At 36.9% G+C, this 20,735-nt stretch overlaps 1 protein-coding gene across 1 annotated transcript in view; it reads left to right on the top strand.

The window, feature by feature from the left end:
- The window catches only part of LRMP (lymphoid-restricted membrane protein), a 65,001-nt gene that overhangs the window by 35,812 nt on the left and 8,454 nt on the right, over nucleotides 1–20,735 (top strand). Inside the window, exons 8-15 of the mRNA XM_015568678.1 lie at nucleotides 8,713–8,756; nucleotides 8,866–8,930; nucleotides 10,976–11,046; nucleotides 12,992–13,049; nucleotides 14,344–14,407; nucleotides 14,493–14,520; nucleotides 14,995–15,135; nucleotides 19,345–19,479. Of these exons, the coding sequence (XP_015424164.1) occupies nucleotides 8,713–8,756; nucleotides 8,866–8,930; nucleotides 10,976–11,046; nucleotides 12,992–13,049; nucleotides 14,344–14,407; nucleotides 14,493–14,520; nucleotides 14,995–15,135; nucleotides 19,345–19,479 (606 nt within the window). The remainder of the gene's footprint in view (nucleotides 1–8,712; nucleotides 8,757–8,865; nucleotides 8,931–10,975; nucleotides 11,047–12,991; nucleotides 13,050–14,343; nucleotides 14,408–14,492; nucleotides 14,521–14,994; nucleotides 15,136–19,344; nucleotides 19,480–20,735) is intronic.

The following is a 20,735-nucleotide window of genomic DNA, read 5'->3' as shown; positions in this document are numbered from 1 at the left end:
ATATATGCATTTCTCTAATGACAAATGCCGTTGATCATCTTTTTATGTACTTGTTGACCATTTGTATATCTTCTTTAGAAATATGCCTACCCAGACATTTTGCTCATTGTAAAAACGTGTTTATTTTTCTTTTTACTACTGGGTTATACACGTTGTTCTCATTCTTCTTTTTAAGTGTATGTGCCTGACACTTAGTACCCATCCTACTGAGTAGCTAAAAAAAAGGAAATGAATCTTTTTCTATTAGCAGTTGTTGGAAAGTTTTAGTAAAGGAAATTGAACTTGGAAGCATATAGGATATTTGGGAAGCTTACAGGATGTTTGTTTATTAGTAATTTCCTTTTTATCTGGCACTGATTTCACCAAGAAGGAAGAAACAAACATCAGTTGTGTACTAGGCACTTTGTAGGAAAGCATTTCCACATATGTTATTAATCCTCTCCGCAACCTTGATCGTAGGTATTCTCTACCTTTACAGATGACACAGTGATGTTCAGAGAGGTTAAATAACTTGCCCAAGATTACTCAACTAGTAAGCAGAAAACATGGGATTCAAATTCAAATTTGTCTAGCTTCACAGGATAAGCTGTTCTCACTGCCCCTCTTAGAACATTGAGTTTGGGTGTTTCAATCATAATAATTACCCATAGTAAACTTGGAAGTAGTTTTTTGGCTAAGAAGTGTTCTGGCTTATGTATATAAAGGACCTCCCAATCCACTCTCTTTAGAATATGTGACTGGATTGTTTTGTCTATGGTATTGATATCTATTAAAAAATAGAAGCTAACAGAGATCACAATAGAAACTCATTTCAAATACTGTGGGGGGTGGGAGGTCCCTGAAGGTTTACCTGTTGTCTTCTGTGACATTTCTTCTCCAGTCCCAGGAATGAGGCTGTCGGCTGCACGTTGTAGCTGTTACCACCAATTCTCACCATTCCATTTCCAGATTCCTGATCCACTGAAATCTGCACAGCCTGTTCGCTGCACAATTCACTTCCTCATGCCTGTCCCTTGAGTAAATCCCTGCCTCTCACCCCACCGTGCCCCCACGCCCATTTCTCAAACAAGTGGAAAGCTCTCCTTAGAAAATGCTTTCCTAAGCATTCTCATTAATAAGTACAAGGAATTAGAATTAAATATGAGATGAAATATATAAAATCATAATCTGTGTTCATCCCAGTGACCCATAAATCATGGTGTTTTCTTCACTCTTTGCCTTCAAACCATAGAATTTTGTTATTCTTGAGAGCCTTCATAACAAACAACTTGACCTGGCATTTGAGCCCCTGTCTTATCTGGTCACAACCTAACTTTCCATCCTTTCCTCAACACTGCCTATGTTTGTCCCTACATGTCAGGCAAGCCAGGTAGTGTGTCTTGTCAGAATATATCACACAAACCTGTTTATGCTGTTTACCCGAAACATGTACACATCTCCATTTCTCACATTATATTCAACTGTCAGGCGCATTTCAGAAACCAACACTGCCACAATACCTGTCTTGTAGGAGCAAGAAATGTCCACAGTGAGCATCTCTAGTCTTCCTTGAGGTGGACATCATAATGCATCAGAAGTCAAGAGACCAGTTTTTTCCCTGGTTCTTTTTCTGTGTAACTATGAAAAGGTCATGTCTTTCAGGCCTTGGTGTCTTCATTTCTCAACTATCCCACTCAGGAAAATATAAGTTCTTTTAGACCCCAGTCTCTCTTTGTTCTCCCCTATTGTCACCTATATTCTGGTTCCCTTATAATTCTTTGTTTTCTTCTATTTATTTCTGTAGTAGATTACTCTGGTGGAGAGTGCCCTTGGTTGGCCATTGACCAATGTGCATCTAGCTTCCTACATGAATTTGGTGAACAGTGGCTTTCCCATTAATAATTATTGAATGCCCATTTACTTACTTATTCTTGTACTTCCTTCACGGTCTATTTAAGATATTGTGAGTGAACACTATTGCTTTCTGACTCATTTTTTTTTTAGACTAGTGTTGCTGAGAACTTGAGGTTTATTTTGGTTTATTTTATATTTTTTTGTTAATCCTCTCCCAAGGATATTTTTCCATTGATTTTTAGAGAGAGTGAAAGGAGGGGAAAAGATAGAGAGAAACATTGATGTGAGAAAGACACATCAATTGGTTGCCTCCTGCATGCACCTTGACTTGGCTGGGAATCGAGCCTGCAGCTGAGGTACATGTACTTGATTGGATTGCAACCCGAGATCAATTGGTTGCCTCCTGCATGCACCCTGACTCAGCTGGGAATCGAGCCTGCAGCTGAGGTACGTGTACTTGATTGGATTGCAACCTGAGACCCTTCAGTCCATGGGCCAACACTCTATCCACTGAGTCAAACTGGCTAGGACTTGAGGTTTATTTTTTGTTCCTCTCCCACATTCATAGAGGAAGCTATATTTTAGCCTCTTATTCGGAAAGCACAGTATAAGATAAAAGTGAATATCATCTCTCTCCAATCCATGTTTCTCTCTCACATCGAGATGTTTTTATCTCTCTATTCCTCTTCCTTCCTCTCTCTCTAAAAATCAATAAAAACATGCTTTAAAAAAAAGGTGAACATCAGTATTCATAAGAGGATCTTTGGTCAGAAAAGGACTCTCACGAGATTAATATCTCAAAAAGAACATCCCATAATTTTGGGCCCAATTTGGGGCATTCTTGGGGAGGATAAAAGTACTTTATTGACCCAGGGAAATTTATCCAGGATATTTTAGTGTAAAGAGGAAAGAAGGTAGTCAATTATTTCCAGTCCTTCTCTTTTAGAGATTCAGACAGAAATATTTATGGAAGTAATGTCTGTGATATCTGGGATTAGCTTCAAAACAATGTAGAGGTGGGTTTAGTGGGTAATAATATGGGTGGAACAATGTTGGGCATAGGTCGAATATTGTTAAATCTAAATAATTGAACACAAAGGTTAATCATTCTACTTTTGTATTTGTTTGAAATTTTTTCAAATAAGGACTTAAAATCTTTAGCCACTTAGCAAAAGCTTTGGAATTGAGCAGGTCTGGATTTCAGACTGGCTCTGTTGCTTTTTAGCCGTGTGAACTTGGAAAAGGGAACCTCTCTCAGTTTGGTTGTACCCCCTGTGAAACAGAGGTATTACTTTGCAGGGTTCTTTTGAGGATTCAAATAGACATGTACACAGATACAAAAATTATGTATATACATACACATATACATATCTGCAATGACTAAGTTCTGGTTTAATTAGTCCATGGAAACATACCAAGTAGGCCTTATTTAGAAGAAAGACAAATCTCGATGCAATTTCTCCCCTTGCTGATGGATAGGAAGCCTTTTTTTTTTTTTATAACATTTTCAAGAATGTCTAGGGGTATATCCCAATATATCCCAACGTCCTAAAGGCCTCATCCTAGGGAGGGATACTTCACCTCCTGAGAGATGGGCACGGAAGGCAGTTGGTGTCACCACTCACATCTCTACAGTTTTTTTGCTCATCGTGCACACTGTCCACAGGCCCTGCCTATCCACTGCTCACCTCCTTGAAACTCTCTGTTGGGGCCTTTGGTGATCTCTCCTTGGTCAGTAGAGAGATGGTCTCAGCACTTGGAGAGCAGGGTCTTACCATGGTGTTAGTTGAGTAGACCCCTTGAGATGCATTTTTAAAAATTATCCTCTACTTTTCAAGGCATGTCAATCATCCAGTACGGCTGGTAGAAACAGTGGTCGGAGCCCAGCTTCCCACTGAATCAAGTATTGTTGCTCCCTCAGTAGCTAGACCCAGCTGTACGTAGTGCCCACTTCAATTCTGCCTCACTCTTGGCAATTTCTTTCTGGGGCCCAGTTGTCTCTCCTCATAACCTATCTTCCTTTCCTTCTTTACTGTTCCTACCATTAAGTCCGAATTGCAGCCAAAGGGTTCCTGGAACTTTGCAAAGCTGGACTTGTGATTAGGTAGCTGTGTGCGTCTGCAAACACTTCACGAACTAAGATATTTCATGAAAATTTCTATGAGCACTAACCTAATTCTCCCCCGTACCTACTCCAATCTCAGATCTGACTGCACCAAGACACTCTAACAAATATTCCGCATGATTCATAGTAAGCACTTAGAAATTAGTTGAAACTGTCACCCAGACTCAGAACTATCAGTGGTGTGGAGTTCAGAGGATATCTTGTCACAGGCCAGGGGATAGAAAGATGAGTTTTTGTTTTTCCTTTGGCTGTTAAAAAATCACATACACCAAATAGTGTGCTTTGCTCCACTTTGAGGTCTCCTTCATGCTAGAACATGTTTTTGTTTAAGATGCACTATCACCAGGAGGAGGTGGTTTGTGAGGCAAAGGGCAGAATCCAGTTTAAAATATCTCAGAAGATTTTCTGGCTATTGTCCATCCTGTTCTCTCAAGCTGTGTATGGGTGCAGCATTCATAACCTTGGAGAGTAAATAACACTGCCAGTTGCAAAATAGGGACATGTAGAAGTTGATTGATAACTGTATTATAAAGGAGCCTGACAGTGGCGGGTGTGTCCTGGAGATCAGAGGGTGTGGTGTCCTTTTAGTTAGAAATTGGAAAAACAAAACAAAACAAAAAACCAGCCACCTGTGAGGCAATTCAGTTTTGTTTAGGTTACAGCAGTTGCGATCTCTTGACACTTATTGTACATTCTTTCTTTTTTTAGAATGTGAAACTAACACTGAATCAAGTCAAGGTAGTTATTTTTTTTTAAGTTAGAATGAAATAAGTCCGTCTAAGTGCCCTTTGTTCAATTTTTGTTTTTCTCAAAAAGTCGTATTAATTTATTTGGATAGCATCAAGTGTTTAAAATAGATCTAATAGTAAAAATTGGTAACATGAATTAGTGGAAGGGTTTCTGATCAGAAAATCTATAGATAAAGGAAAAGCATCTAGAAGAGCAAAAATAAAATAACCTGGTTGGGGGCGGGGGGGGAGAGGGGTCATCTAGGTCTATTCATTGCCCTTACTAATAGTTTAAAGGTTATTTCTTATTGTTCTTCATATTTTTCTATCTAAATATTGAAATCATACTGCTGTGTGTGTGTGTGTGTGTGTGTCCGTGTCCTGCATTTGCTAACCTAGCTCCTGGGAGAATCTGTCTCACTTTGTTCCATGATTACCTGGCTACCCCACCCTACACTAGACTCTTACTGTCAAAGGCAAATGGGCTGAACCATGGATTTGCATGTAAATGTTATGCGGGTTAGTATTTGAATGGCTGGGACAGGAAGACCGTCCTTCCTGGTGTATGCTCTCAGCATGTTTTGGACTCATTGACTTGAGCCAGTCTCCTATGTAAGTAAGTCTCTCATCTGAACTTTCTTTTTCTTGCTTTCAGTCCATTTCTTTTCCTTGGTTTTACCATATCCATTAGATTACCTTGTTGACAATCTGCCCAGGTCTCACAGTCGTTGTGTGGGGGTTAGATTCTCCTAGAGGTCCAGGATGTTGGTTGGAATAGGGGTGACTTTTGAAGCTGGAAGAAAAGAGCACAATTGGGAGAAGTTTTTGCTGAGTTATCTCCCACCCCCACTCCCTGAGGGGCTCTATCTCCAACTTTCATTAACGATAACTCTAAACTTGAAAAAAAATGTTTCTTTTGTCTGGTTATTCTTGTAAGAAAAGAAAAAATCTTGGTAGACCAAATTTGTGAAAATCTAGGTTTGAGATATGTTGTATATTGGCTTGTTTCTGAATAGTGAGATTTATACAGATTAATAAATTGGAGCACTATCCAATCGCTTAACTTACAACTGTTCCAAAACAATGCAGTAATGTATGACTACCAAATAGATGACATTTCTCCAAAATCTCATAATTGTTATTTATTTAATTAATATATATTTATGTTTAGCAAAAGGCTTCTCATTAAAATGTTTCATATATGACGTTTAGGACAAAAGAGAGGCTTATGCAGAGGTTCGGACAAATGAGACATTTGTAATATGATGGAGACAAACTATATTTTTGCTGTATTCATTATCTTGACACTAAATAATTTGACTTTTTAAAAAATCGAAGTGTGTGCAAAATGGTGGGTTCCTTTCCATATTGGAAGCTAGTTTAATTAAATAGGAAATAACTACATTCTCTTTATACTTCATAAATTCAAACGCAAGTATCCATGACCCTGACAGGTACAAGACGTCTCTTTCTCACTAAATTAACTTTTAGTTAGTGCAATATTATTATTACATGTAACAAACATTATTCATTATAGCCCAATAGTAAGTGTTATTTCAAACTACACATAACAAATTTTTTTATGTTATGGAGTGTGAAAAGGGCCTGATTTTTATTATTATTAAGGAATCATTCTTTGTTGACTTTTATGAAGTATGATATTCAATGAAACTGAAAGATATTTATTTTTTATCTTTATAGCTTTATTTCTTATATACATTGGAATATAGTTAAATAAGCATACAGTAATTACTAATACAAGTTATTAAAATATTTTTTAAGGATAGGGCCATCATTAATTAACTACCCAGAGTATAAGGTACAATTTCTCTACAAAATTTAATTCAAGTATTATCCTACTCTGTCCTGTTCTGTGCATATTACTTTCCTCTGTGGAATGCTGCCTATAATATATGAAGTGTTTGTTTTATATATTTGTCTTCCTAACTGGCCTACAAGCTCTCCTGGGGCAAGAACTGTGTTTTTGTGTGTCACTGTTCCTAGTACAAAGTGGGCCTTTGATGATCATTGTTGAATTAAATTAAACTGATGTCTTGAGGGGCTTCAGTCTGACCCATATAATCTGACCCAAAGATATTTAAACCAGAGAAGAACTGAAATAAAAGGAAGAGGACTCCTCAGTATTAATACGTAGGAGAATTAGATATAAATTCTAGCTTTGCAAAGTTTGTGGAGTTTTCTAAACATTTGAGGTGAACATTTAAAAATTTTATTAGAAGTCTTTGCCTCCCCAATAACCTGGGTTAGGGTATCTCAGAAATAGTTGTTTTTTTTGGGGGGGGGGTGTTTGTTGTAGTTATTTATCTTCACCCAAGGATATCTTTCCATTGATTTCTTAGAGTGGAAGGGAGGGGGGAGAGACAGAGAGAAACATTGATGTGAGAGACACATCGATTGGTTGCCTCCCACATGTGTCCCAACCAGGTCCAGGGATAGAGCTTGCAACCATGGTATGTGCCCTTGACCAGAATCAAACCCAGGACTCTTCAGTCTGCAGGCCAACACTTTGCTAGGGCTCAGAAACAGTTTTGTTTACAGGGGAGAGGACACTATATTTATTTTGATCTGGGTTTACAGGCTGACACCACCATTCTGAATATTCCTGGGAAATTCATTTATTCATTGGCTTTACTTTCCTTACCTAAAAAGTAACCTTTTCTTGTTAAAACCCACTGCATCAGATTGTTGGGAAATTAAATGAGATGATACATAAAAGGGCTTTTGTAAATTTTAATGTACTCAACAGATAGATGTAAGCTGCTGGTATTGTACTGGGTAACACATTCAGCAAACTCTTGTAGACCTTCACTTCTTCTGTGGCTATGGTCAGGTTTATCTTGAATGGATTCTAACTACTGTGTATGATACCCAGCATCCTGCCACTGAAACCTGTTGTTGGTTGTGGCAGTTAACACATTTTATGTTTGATTATGGAATACTTTAAATGTGTCCATTTTTTCATTGTCTGTGCAGAGGTTTTTTTTAAAACAGCTTTTTAAAAAACTATTTTTTAATTGATTTCAGAGGGAGAAGGAGAGAGCGATAGAAATATCAATGATGAGAGAGAATCATTGATCAGCTGCCTCTTGCACACCATCTACTGGGGGCCAAGCCTGCAACCCGGGCATGTGCCCCAACCAGGAATAGAACCGTGACCTCCCGGTTCATAGGTCGACACAGAACCACTGAGCCATGCTGGCTGGACATGTGCAGGTTTTTGATATGTCCAAATAATTTCAGTTTTATTAAATTTTAATTTATTTTCCTAAATAGATCAAATAATAATGAAAATATGCTTATTAGAAAATATTATTATTACAGAGAAACCTATGTTCTACTGTATTTTTTGAAATAGAATAAGTGAACTCATCACCCCTAATGTCCCAAAGTTCCCCCCAAATTAGGAACTCCTGATAGAGACTAAGTTCAAAAGAGATTTCCAAACATTTGGCCAAGCAGGCTGGGACTTGTTAAGCCCATTTGAGCACCTAATAATAGGTGCTGCCTTAGCGGGAATCCTTTAGATCTTTGAGAATTTGATTAAGTTTAAAGTGTCTGATCTGTCAAGCTAGAAAATTGAGAACCATTTTAAAACCACCAGGTCAAAAGTTTTAGGTTGAGTAATATCTCCATAAGTAGAAATGTTTTATGTCCACATAGAATGTTCTGTTTAAAGAAAACTTGACTTAAGTCCATGAAACAAATTCAACCTGCCCTTTATGTTTAGAATTTGTCTTGCCCAAGAATTTGTCAGGTTTTATTTATATATTAGACTTGGAAGTATACTGCAAGTTGGATTTTTTTTTTGCAAGTACAGCGTTGAGGAAGTAGGCCTATCCATCTGCCCTGTGTAATCCCATCTCCATATCCTCTCCAAAAGAGCTAAGTCAATATAGGTTCTTTAAAATTATATGAAAATGTTTGCTTAAAACCACCTTTCTGGAGTGGAAAATGTCAAATTGTTGGACTTATTTCTCCTTTTTCCCTTTTTTTCCCCTTCAGGAGAATGGTATTGAACGCTTGACTCCTGAGAGCCTGCCACAGTCCAGGTTTGCCTTGTCTGTTGTATGTGTGTGAATTTGTGTGCATATTCAATTAATTTTTGAGAGATTTCTTTGGGCCTGACACCTCAAAATATTTCTTCCACTCTTTTGGCAGAGACTATCCCACACTATCATCTCCTGGACCCACGTCATCCACTGAGAGTACTGTAACTTCAAGTGGTGAGTGGACTTGGAAAAGATATCAACATAGAGTGTTAGTGTTATCACTGTGAGCTTGCGGTCCTGTGCCTTGCTGACGTGTGTGCAAATGAAAGGAACGTAGGCAAATACTTTTGCATAGTATTCGTGCTCTTAGTTTCTCCCTGTCAGAAACTTTGAATAAGGCTTCTGGTTACCTTGCTTGTAAATCATTCTGTGAGAAAAAGAAGGACAGAAGATCAGATTCTGCTATGATAAAAGTCAAAGGTAAGCTCTTAAAGGGATCAAGTATGGTTTCCAATCTGAAACACTAAGCAGGCCTATAAGCTAGTAGAGTAACTATTCTCAGTAGCATTATTTTTTAAAAAGAATTTGGGAACTTAGTTTAGAGAAATTAAGTCCAAGAGATGACTATTGCCTTTACATATGGTAATGTTACCAACCTTTTTTTTTTTTTTCAATTCTGTATATAAAACCAAAATTACAATAAATTCAATAAAATTTTCTTTATGGCAAAGATTGATTAGCCACAACTGGGTCTCGACTTTGGCTTGGATGTAGAATCTGAGCCAAAGGAAATTCCAGAACCCTAGTTAGAATCTATTAGGTTATGAGGTAGACCAATTAGTGATGGTCCCATTCAGGAGGCAAAAGAACTAACTAGATGACATATTAGATCCTTTCTGCCACTTGACTCTGAAAATAAAGTAGTTATTGTCAACCATTCCCAGTGAGACACCACTTATTATAAATAATATGGAGGGGAATTTGCCAATATGTACCAAAATGTTAATTGTGCATATCTTGTGATAAAACAATTTGATTTCAGGGAATTTATTCTATAGATCTAAGTACACACATACAATACAACATATGTATGAATTTATTTTCTGTATTGTCTGTAATAACAAAATATTGAAAACAAGTTAACTATCAGTAGGATAGAATACTAGTTAATATATTTTGACATATCCATGTAATGAAATACTTATATGTATTCATAAAACATATATGAGGAACCTGTTTTCTTGGAAGGTTAAGAACTATTATTTCTTGAAGAAGAAAACCACACTCACCAATAATTATGTATTAAATGTAAAAATTTATTAAAAGAAATACAGAAAAAAGTTTTTTGTATGTATAAAATATCTTTGGAAGGGTAGATAAAACAACAGAAAGTGGGTTTCTGTATGGCATGGATGGGAGGACAAATTTTCACTGTGAAACATTTTAAATTTTTAAATGTATGGACCATATGAATTTATTATTTGTCTTAAAACTTAAAGAAAAATGAAAATAAAATTTCCATAGGGAAAAAAAATATACCTCTGAAGAAGTGTTTACCATTTTGTTCTTATTTCCATAAAAATTTGAAAATATAACACAGTCTTCAACTATTTTTTTTTCTTAAACAGAAAGGAACAAAACCTACCTATAGCTGTTAACTTTTGTGCCTACACTGAGCTAAATTCAGGACAATGGATCCTGTGAAGAGGAAAATCATTATTAAGTACATTACAATGCAAATAAAGTACACGAAAATAAGGGGAAATTACACAAAGGAATGGCATAATTTAAAAGCCATCTTCTCTTCTTAGTTTGATGACATTTTATTTAGAAAGATACATATTTTAGAAGGCTATCTTTTGTTATCAGCCTTAGGTATGTAATTTTTTAAAACCTGTTTGTCAGGCTATAAAAAAGCTACTAAGCTACTAATTGCCCATCCTTCCTTCATCCAGTTTCTATAATTATACTAGTAATGTGCTTATTTTTTAACAAAGCAGCAGCAGCCTTTAAAAAGATATTAAAATCTGGAGTATTTGAAGGCCATTTATACAGATGTTAATTTCTACTAATTATATGGCTAGCTTCCCTGGGAACCTCAGCTTCTCTAGTCTTGATTCTGAATCAATGGGCACCTTTAAAGTTATGCAATATGAATTTATCTCACATGTTAAGGCTTGTGCTCTCACTAGTCTGCTCATATTGCCACCCTCACTATTTCTTCCTCTTTTTTTTGATACAGCTCCCCAACTGTTTAGTGTGTTTTCTTTTTCTCATAGACGCAAGTCCAGCTCATGAGAATATTGCACTCCAAAGCTCTGTGAATGAGAACAAAACCATGTTAAATCTGGTAAGGAAATATACATGAGTTAACAATAAAAGTAATGATATATTACAATGGTGGAACTGTTCCTTTAAGTTTGCAAAAATACTCTGAAAGGCACTATCTCATTTTCTCCTTTCAAAACATCATGGGGTTAGAAGAATGTAATTATACAAATATTTTATAAGAAAGTTGAGGCCAAAGCATCCCTGTGACTTGTCCCAGCTCACACAGCAGAGTCTTTAATTCACTCATTTATTCTTCAAAGGTCTAGTGAAAACAAGCCCAATATCAATCAGTAGAGGACTTTTAAATAAGTGAAAGCGCTAATAAACAAGGTTGAATAAAACACTGATATCTATCTTAAAGATATGTTCTAATTAGGGGAAGAAGCATACAGTTACTCCATAATTGGAGTGCGATGAGTGATGTGAGAGGAAAATGCTTGGGGTGAGAGGCCAAAAGAGATGTCATGGAGGAGGTATGAACACAAGAACATGAGAGGAGGGAGGGAGGAAGATGAGGAGAATTTGTGGGGTAAAATAAGATCAGTTGGAAATAAAGTTTCAGGCCGATGTGAGACATCAATAGTTTGTAAGGAGATTTCATATGTGACTACTAGTATAAACCCATTTCCTTAAACTTGCCAATGGGACTTTTAGAAGCAGATACACATTTGTGAGTTATCCGCAAAGAACCAAGTATGTGGATAAGATTTCCCAAGGATTTAGCAGTCAGGAAGAGAGCACTGAGGATAATTAACTCTCAGTGATTCCACTTTCTAATATGAGAAGGCAGTGCAGAGGAGCCTGAGGAGAAGGTGTTGCAGTGATGGGGAGGTGTTGGGAGAGCAGAACCAAGGGAGGAGACATCTTCAAAGGGTAATGGATCGTCTTAGATGCCGCAGTGAAGTCAAGTAAGACAAAGACTGGAGAACAGCCTTTGGATTTGGCAGCAGGGAGTTCACTGATAACGGAGAGAGCCGTTTTCTTGGTGTGTTGGGTATAGGAGCAGAGTAGTTTGTTGTTGACTAATGGGACACAAAGAACTGGAGACTCAACCATGGACAACTCCTCCCAGAGCGTGGCCATGAAGGTCAGGAGAGGGAGAAAATGTCATAGCTGGAAGCGGTCACGGGGTTGAATGAGGATTCAAAAAACTTAAGAATATTTTAATGTTGACAAGAACGATCCAGTGCTTTACCTGTAGTATTGCAATTGTTACAATTTATCGGTCTTAGTTTCAACTGCCTTCAAATTACATGATATGGTTATCAGTGGCTCTACCAAGGAAATTTGACTTAGACTCATTTTTATGGAAAATTTCTAAGAATGTTGAATAATTATTATCATAAAATGATTGTATACCTACAGCTTTCCCATCAGATTGCCCAGGCAGTGCAATATAACCCTCTTATTATGGAGATTCTTGTTGTATAGATACATTTGTAAGAGAGGTGATCAGTGACCTTCAAGCAATTTCATATGGAGTAAAAGCCGAACAGCACCATCTTGGCTGTTTATTTTTGCCGCAGTTTCTCCAATAACCCATTGCATGCGATAGTCCGAGAACACCCCACCCCCCTTTCCCTCTCCATACATCCGATCCTACCTCTCCGTCAGGCTTCCGTATGTTCCACGTCAGCAGACACTTTCCATGCTACTCCGGCCATGGCGTCTCTCTCCCTCCTCTGCCATGCACCTACTTATCTAGATCCCATTTATTTAGCCATTCATCCTAGTTTGCTTAGTGGTAACTTGTATCCTGTTTGCAGCTTTTCATATATTTCTGTCCTTCGTGCTGCAGCTAGATTGGAAACCCCCCTGGGGCCAGTCCTGTTTCTTCTTTAACCCTAGGACAGTTTGTTGTTTGTTTTTAGTGTTTTGACCAGGTAGGGTTAGGGGAGGACAGGAAGTTGGTTATAAAGGATATCCACTCGATGTACAACAATAAAATGTCTTTATGATTTTAGGAAGCCAAAGAGGAAACCAAAACCATAAATGAGCCTAGGAAAGAATGTGTCGCAGGAGGTAAGGCATGCTCTCTCTGAAACCCCGTGTGAACTTTTTTTCCCTGCTGGCATTTTTAAGGGTGAAGTCTTTCTGAGTACAGATGCGGCATCTACAAATTGTGCATCACTAGATAAAATTAGACAATAGAACTGATTTTTGATTCCGTTTGTATTGTTTTCAAAAAGTCACACTAATGTTGCCGCTGATCGTTAGACCCCAGAGGACGACTGCCCTGTTGTGAACTAAGAACCATGCCAATGTTGGGAGTAAATTCTCCAAGTTCATGAGTCAGTATTTAAAGAACAAGTGCTCTAAGCTTCCCTCCCCATTTCACCTTTAATAGGAGGGAGTAGTGGGCAGAATTCAGGCTTTGGGGTCACGCAGACTCTATACTGGGTCAGTCTCTGATTAGCTTTGACTTTGGGAAGTTATGTAATTTGAGTCTTAATTTTCTCATCTGCAAAATGGAAAAGATGAGTAAAAAGATGTTACCCTTTATGGAGAGCATTCTATGTGCTAAATTCTTTACGTACATAGTTTTATTTAGGTCTCCCAAATACCTACGTGTGGTAGGTAAACTGTGATTTGGTTTCCTAGACTGGGAACTGCAGATAATAACAGTATCTATCACAGACGTTTTACTGTGAGGATTGAATAAATTATGTTTGAAGCACTTAGGAAAGTGTTAGGCAGAGAAGTTTCCATAAAAGTTAGCTACTATAGAACAATAAGATCATCCTTATTTTGTAAATGGTCTGATGAAGTTGATACTTCTCCTCTTTGTGAAGTTGTCGTTAAGAGTGTCACTAGTACAGATGACGAGCTTTGCGTGGGACTGGCAGGTAGTAAACCTGTGATTGAATGGTTGAGACCATGTGTATTGTTGATGTTGTTGTCATCAGTATCAGTGTGGTTATTATTATTATTATTACATTATTATTGTTCTTACCACTAGTACTACCATCACTATTACTCTTGCTGCTGCTATTCTAACTTTGCTATGAAAGAACCAGGGCACCAGAGGAAGGTATGCATTTAGCCCCAGGATCAAGTCAAAAAACATTCAAATGCAAAGAGAAAAAATGGAGCTGTCTCTTGAGTCAAAGACTATTCATTCACATGCCGAATGAATAGCATAGCATAACATTATGCTATGTTTCAGCAAATGCATTATTAGCTATCATCTCAGACATATTTCAGTGAAACGCCTTTGTTTAGTGATGAGAGGACATAACATTTTATTGAATGTGCCTTTAGCTATTGCTGTTAATAAGCCTTTTTAACCAAATAATCTCTTACTGTCTTTTAATAGACGCTGCCGTTTCCTCTCCTCCTGTAACCACTGTGAAATCGGTTAACTTTAAACAAAGTGACAAGTAAGCTCTTCTTCACATAGCATGCTAACGTTTTTTGCTTTTCTGTTGAATTGTGTTTGAATAAGTTCTTTGTCTTATCCTACAGCACTTCTGCGAATGAGAAGGAGGTAGAGGTGAGTTTAAAGTAAATGTTTTTTATTTTAATGTTTAAAAAGTGTTTCAGGCTCACTTGCGTATAGTCCAGCCGTGGGCAAACTACGGCCCACGGGCCGGATCTGGCCCATTTGAAATGAATAAAACAAACAAACAAAAAAAAGACCGTACCCTTTTATGTAATGATGTTTACTTTGAATTTATATTAGTTCACACAAACACTCCATCCATGCTTTTGTTCCGGCCCTCTGGTCCAGTTTAAGAACCCATTGTGGCCCTCGAGTCAAAAAGTTTGCCCACCCCTGGTATAGTCGCTTCACACTTTTGCACAGCTGCCAAACATTTGGTGATGACAAAGTGCAGGTCAAGTCTATGCGTGTCAACACTGTGTTGCTGAGAAGAGAAAGAAATGCCTCGGTATAATTCAGTATTAAACTAAGATATTTGACTACATCCAATTTTCTCCCTTGACCTTCATGTTAATTTGACAACAGGCCGAATTTCTCAGATTATCTTTGGGATTTAAGTGTGACTGGTTCACCTTAGAGAAAAGACTGAAGCTTGAAGAAAGAACCCGTGACTTGGCAGAAGAAAATTTGAAGAAAGAAATCACTAACTGTGTGAAGCTGTTGGAGGTAAGAATCACGACATTTGGGGGCTGTGCAATGTTTTTAAAATTGCATATAAGTTTACTTATCTGACTGAAACTGACACCAAGTACCAAGCACTCCCTGTCCACTCAGTGTGAATTAAGAGGAGGCAAGAATTCAGAATCAGGGTAAAATAAAAAAGATTCACTAATCGGAGAGAATAAGAAATAAACAATAAATGCCTTTTAAATTAGTCGTATGAGTTCTCTGACTTCGTTCTATATTTTCAAATAGATTTCAGGCAGAAAAGTTATTAGATAGAAAACTGAGAAATAGGAGATCATATCAATTTTAATATTCAAAGAAAATAAAAGTCTATTTCCATCTAATTAACTAAAAAAACAGAGAGCCCTCTGTAAGATTACAGAGCAATGTAACAACTACTATTCTTCCATTTTGGAAAGTCACAATAAATACAGAGATAGGTTGGGAAACTAAGAGGGTTAATTGTGGGAAAGAAAAATAAAAGTTTAGAAACCATACTCTGTATTTTTTTTATTGTGGTAAAAGACACCTAGCAAAATTTACCATATTAACCATTTTAAGGGTACAGTTCCGTAGTGTTACCTATATTTACATTGCTGTGAACAGATGTTCAGCTCTCCCTTCCCCCTCTTCACAGCCCTAGTAACCACCATTCTACTGTCTGTTTCTATGAATTTGACTAATTTAGTTACCTCATATAAGTGGAACCATACAGTACTTGTCTTTTTGTAACTGACTTATTTCACTTAGCATACTATCTTCAAAGTTAATTCATGTTGTGGCATATGACGGGGTTTCCTTCCTTCCTACGGCTGAATGAAATGTTCCATTTGTGTATATACCACGTTTTGTTTCTTCATTTATTGATGGACATTTGAGTTGCTTCTACCTCTTGGCTATTGTGGACATTGCTGCTATGAACAGGGTGTGCAAATATCTCTTTGAGAACCCTGCTTTCAGTTATTTTAGAAAGATTCCCAAAAGTGGGATTGCTGGATCATATGGAGTTCTAGTTTTATGGTTTTTGTAAGGAGCAACCATACTGTTTTGCATAGTGGTTACACTATTTTACAATCCTACTAACAGTGCACAAAGGTTTCAATTTCTTCACATCCTAGCCAACAGGTTCTTTTCTGATTTTTTCCCCCCATGGTAGCCTTCCTAATGGGTGAAAGGTAGTATCTCATTGTGGTTTTCTATTTGCCTTTCCCTGATGATTAGGTTTGTTGAGCATCTTTTCATATGCTTGTTGGCCATTTGTGTATCATCTTTGGAGCAAAATGTCTATTTAGGTCCTTTGTCAATTTTTCAGTAAGATGTGTGATTTGCAAATACTTTCTCCTATTCCATTGGTTGCCTTTTCCCTCTGTCCTTTGATGCACAAAAGGTTTTAAGTTTGCTGTATTACTATGGGTCTATTTTTGCTTTTGTTGCCTGGGCTTTTGGTGTCATATCCAAGCAATCATTGCCAAATCCAACGTCATTAAGCTTTATCCTATATTTTCTTCTGGAGTTGCATAGTTTTGGTTTTTTAATCCATTTTGAATTGATTTTTATATATGATATAAGATGAGAGTTCCAATTCACTCTTTTGCATGTGGCTATTCAGTTTTTCCAACATCATCTGTTGAAGAGACAAGCCTGTTCCTCATTGTGTACTCTTGGCACCACTGCCAAAGATAATTTGACCCGATATGCATTGGTTTATTTCTGGGCACTCTATTCTGTTCCATTATCTATAGGTCTGTCTTTAAGCCAGTACACTTTTGATTACTCTGGCTTTGTAATGTTTTGAAAGCAGGAAGTACGAATCCTCCAAGTTTGTTCCCTTTTTTTAAGTTGTTTTGGCTATTTAGAATCTTTTGAGATTCCATATGAATTTTGAATGAATTTTTCTATTTCTGCAAAAAATTCCATTGAGGTTTTGATAGAGATTGCATTAAATCTGTAGACTGATTTTGGTGATATGGGCATCTTTTTTTTTTCCACTGTATAACTTTTGACTTTTATATATATATGAATTGAAGTCTTCCAATTTATGGCACAGGATGTCTTTCCCTTTATGTATGTGTCTTAGTTTCTTTCAGCAGTGTTTTATAGTTTTTAGTGTACAAATCTTTACCTCCTTGGTAAGATTTATTCCTAGGTATTTTATTTTCTGTGGTGCTATTGCAAATGAAATTGTTTTCTTAATTTCATTTTTTATTGTTCATTGTTAGTGTATATAAATGCAATTTATTTTTGTATGTTGATTTGTATCCTACGACTTTGTTAAATTCATTTATTCTAACAGTCTTTTGTGGAATCTTTGGGGTTATATAACAGAAATAATTTTACTTCTTCCTCTCCAATGTGGCATTTTATTTCTTTCACTTGCCTAATTGCTCTGGCAAGGACTTCCAGTACTAAACTGCATAGAAGTGGTGAGAGTAGGCATCTTGCCTTGTTCCTGATCTTATAGAAAAAATTTTGTCTTTCACCATTAAATATTGTTAGCTGATGGCTTTTCATCTATGTCCTCTATTATACTGAGGTAGTTTTCTTCTATTTCTAGTTTTTTGAATGTTTTTTTTTCAAATTTTATTTTTTATTACAAAGGGTATTACATATGTGTCCATTTTTTTCCCCGCCCTAGACAGTCCCCTAGCCTCCCCTATTCCCCAGTGTCTTATGTATGAAGGGTGTTAAATCTTGTCAAATATTTTTCTGCAATAATTTAGATGATGAGGTGGCTTTATCTTTTAATCTCTTAATGCGGCTTATTGCATCAATTGATTTGTATATGTGAAACCATCCTTAATTCCAAGAACCAATCTTACTTGGCCATAGGTACAGCCCTTTTAATGTGCTGTTGAATTTAGTTTGCTAATATTTTGTTGAGAATGTTTATATAAGTATTCATAATGGATAATGTAATTTTCTCATAGCCTGGCTTTGGTATCAATGTAATAATACTGGCTACAAAGAATTGTCTTGCAAGTATTCCCTCCTCTTTAATTTTTTGGAAGAATTTCAGAAGGATTGGTGTTAATTCTTTAGTTGTTTGGTAGAATTCTCCAGTAAAGCCTGGTACTGGACTTTGTTTTGTTGGGGTATTTTTGATAACTCTTTCAATCTCCTTACTAGTTATTGATTTATTCAAATAGTCTATTTCTTCACAATTCAGTTTTCTTAAACCATTTCCTTTGGCTGAGAACTAATATCTGCTCTCCCCTTTACAATTAAGGTGGTTTTTTAAACTATCAAGGAAATTGTGTGTTTGATAATGGCTATTCCAATTGATTAGCAGCTCATACATGTCTGTCTGCTTCAGAAGTGTCTGCCATTCATTGAACACCTACTGTGTAGCAAACAACTGGCATCTATTACCTCTCATGTCACAGTATTCCTGGAAAGGAGATAGAATTGTCTTTTCCTGACAGATGAGAAAATAGTAAATCAGAAAGTTTGACACTATAACCTTTCTATAATTAGGGTGCAATTTACAGTCAATATTACCTTATAATTTTATTGGTAGAACTTTTTCCTTTTTTTGCTATATGAAGTGTATGGTGTTTGAGATTGGGGCAAGTCTTCAAAATATGCTCATGATCACACAGCTAGGGAGCAGTAGCTTGTTTGCTTCCAAACTCGCTATTCTCTTAATTCTGTCCCCACCCCAGTGAGAAGGATGGTCCTCCAAGGGAAGGCCATCATTTTGCATGAAGGGCACAGGTTGGAGAGAAATATTCATATGGCAATGAAGGCATACCCACATAATCAGCCCAGTCACTTTGTCACCAATGGAAGAGCAAGTGTAGTAGTCAGAACCATACCTAATTTCAGTAAATTTTCATTACTTTTCTTAAAAGTTCAAACTATGCTCCTCAATAACATATTCAACTTGTTTATAAGCATATTTCTTAATATTACCAATTACGCCCATTCCATTGTAGAAGAAAAATATAAATACACATAAAGGTAGGGCAAATTTGAGAGGAAGGGATCAAGAATAGATATAGAAGGCTTTGTGAGTCCCTGAATAGGCCTACTTGATAGCAAATAAAGGTATTAATATTTCAGTATCTTTCATTATTGGTCTTAGCAGTGCTTTTCATTCTCCACCAAGAAAATTGAGATTTGACTGTTGTCTGCACTTACAATATAGTGTTAGAATCGCTTGCTGGATTTGGGGGTTGGATGCTTCCTAATGCCTTGCTTTCTGTGCAGTTGTTAACACCTCTTTGTGAAGATGACAACCAGGCCCAGGAGATCATCAAGAAGCTGGAGAACAGTATAACGTTCCTCAGCCAGTGCACATTACGAGTGGCCAGCAGGGCTGAGATGTTGGGAGCCATTAATCAGGTAATCTTTCTCTATTTCTGTAGTTATAATGAAATTACTAAAATGATTATTTTCCCTGAAATTATAGATTATATTTCTAAGAATAAGTTTTAGAAAACTCTTTATTGTACAAGACATATATGTTTAATACAGAAAAATGAAAAATGGCATATGTGAATAAAAATGTAAAATAGAATCTCTCAGAATAGTATTAGCCAGTGACAGTCATTATAAAAATGTTGTTATAGTTTTGTAGACACTGCCTTCATACAGTGTTATAATCTGCTTCTTTTTCACTCAACATATAGCATGGATAGCTTTCTGTGTGGTATAAATCCATAAGTGACATTATTTTATGGTATTGGTTGAATAGATCATAAATTATTTAACCAATCCCCTATATTTAATCATTTCAGAATATACTTGATATTTTGCTCTTGTAAACACTACTATAATAAATATCCTCAGATATGCAGCTTTGCATACTTATTCATAGAGAAGTAGAATTTCAAATTTTCTTTGTGGGAAAACTTTAATTTTTGTAATCTATAGCTAAACAAATTTGTTAAAATATATTTTCCTAAGAAGGAGAAATTTAAGTGTAGAGAGAGTTTTAGTTTGATCATTTGTTATACACTTTTAATATCCTACTTCCTTTTTATCCCCTCACTATCTAATAATATTTTATTTTTATTAAAGTTATGTATACATAGTTTTAAAAAGTTAAGTAGTTTTTCTGGCCAGTGTGGCTCAGTGGTTGAGCACTGACCCATGCCCCAAGAGGTCACAGGTTTGATTCCTTACCCAGGGCATATGCCTGGGTTGCTGGCTTGATTCCCAGCAGGATGTGTGCAGGAGGCAGCCGATTAATGTAGATGTTTCTCTCTCATTGATGTTTCTCTCTCTCCTTCTCCCTTCCTCTCTCTCTAAAACAAAACATATTTAAAAAATAAAAAGTTAAGTAGTTCAATAAAGGCTTATTATCCCACTAGAGGCTCAGTGCATGAAATTTGTGCATGGGGGTTGGTGTCCCTCAGCCCAGCCTAAACCCTCTCCTATCTGGGACCCCTTGGAGGATGTCCGACTGCCATTTTAGGCCCGCTCCCTATGGAGTCCTCTTACTGTCAGCAGTTTAGGCCCTATGGGATCTAGCCTAAAACGGCAGTTGGACATCCCTCTCACAATCCGGAACTGCTGGCTCCCAACCATTCGCCTGCCTGCCTGCCTAATTGCCCCTAACCGCTTCTGCCCGCCAGCCTGATCACCTCCTAACCACT

Source organism: Myotis davidii, unplaced genomic scaffold, assembly GCF_000327345.1.
Source record: "Myotis davidii unplaced genomic scaffold, ASM32734v1 scaffold385, whole genome shotgun sequence".
NCBI lineage: Eukaryota > Metazoa > Chordata > Mammalia > Chiroptera > Vespertilionidae > Myotis > Myotis davidii.
The sequence above is the reverse complement of the archived record's forward strand: the minus strand, read 5'-3'. Positions and strand labels throughout refer to the sequence as shown.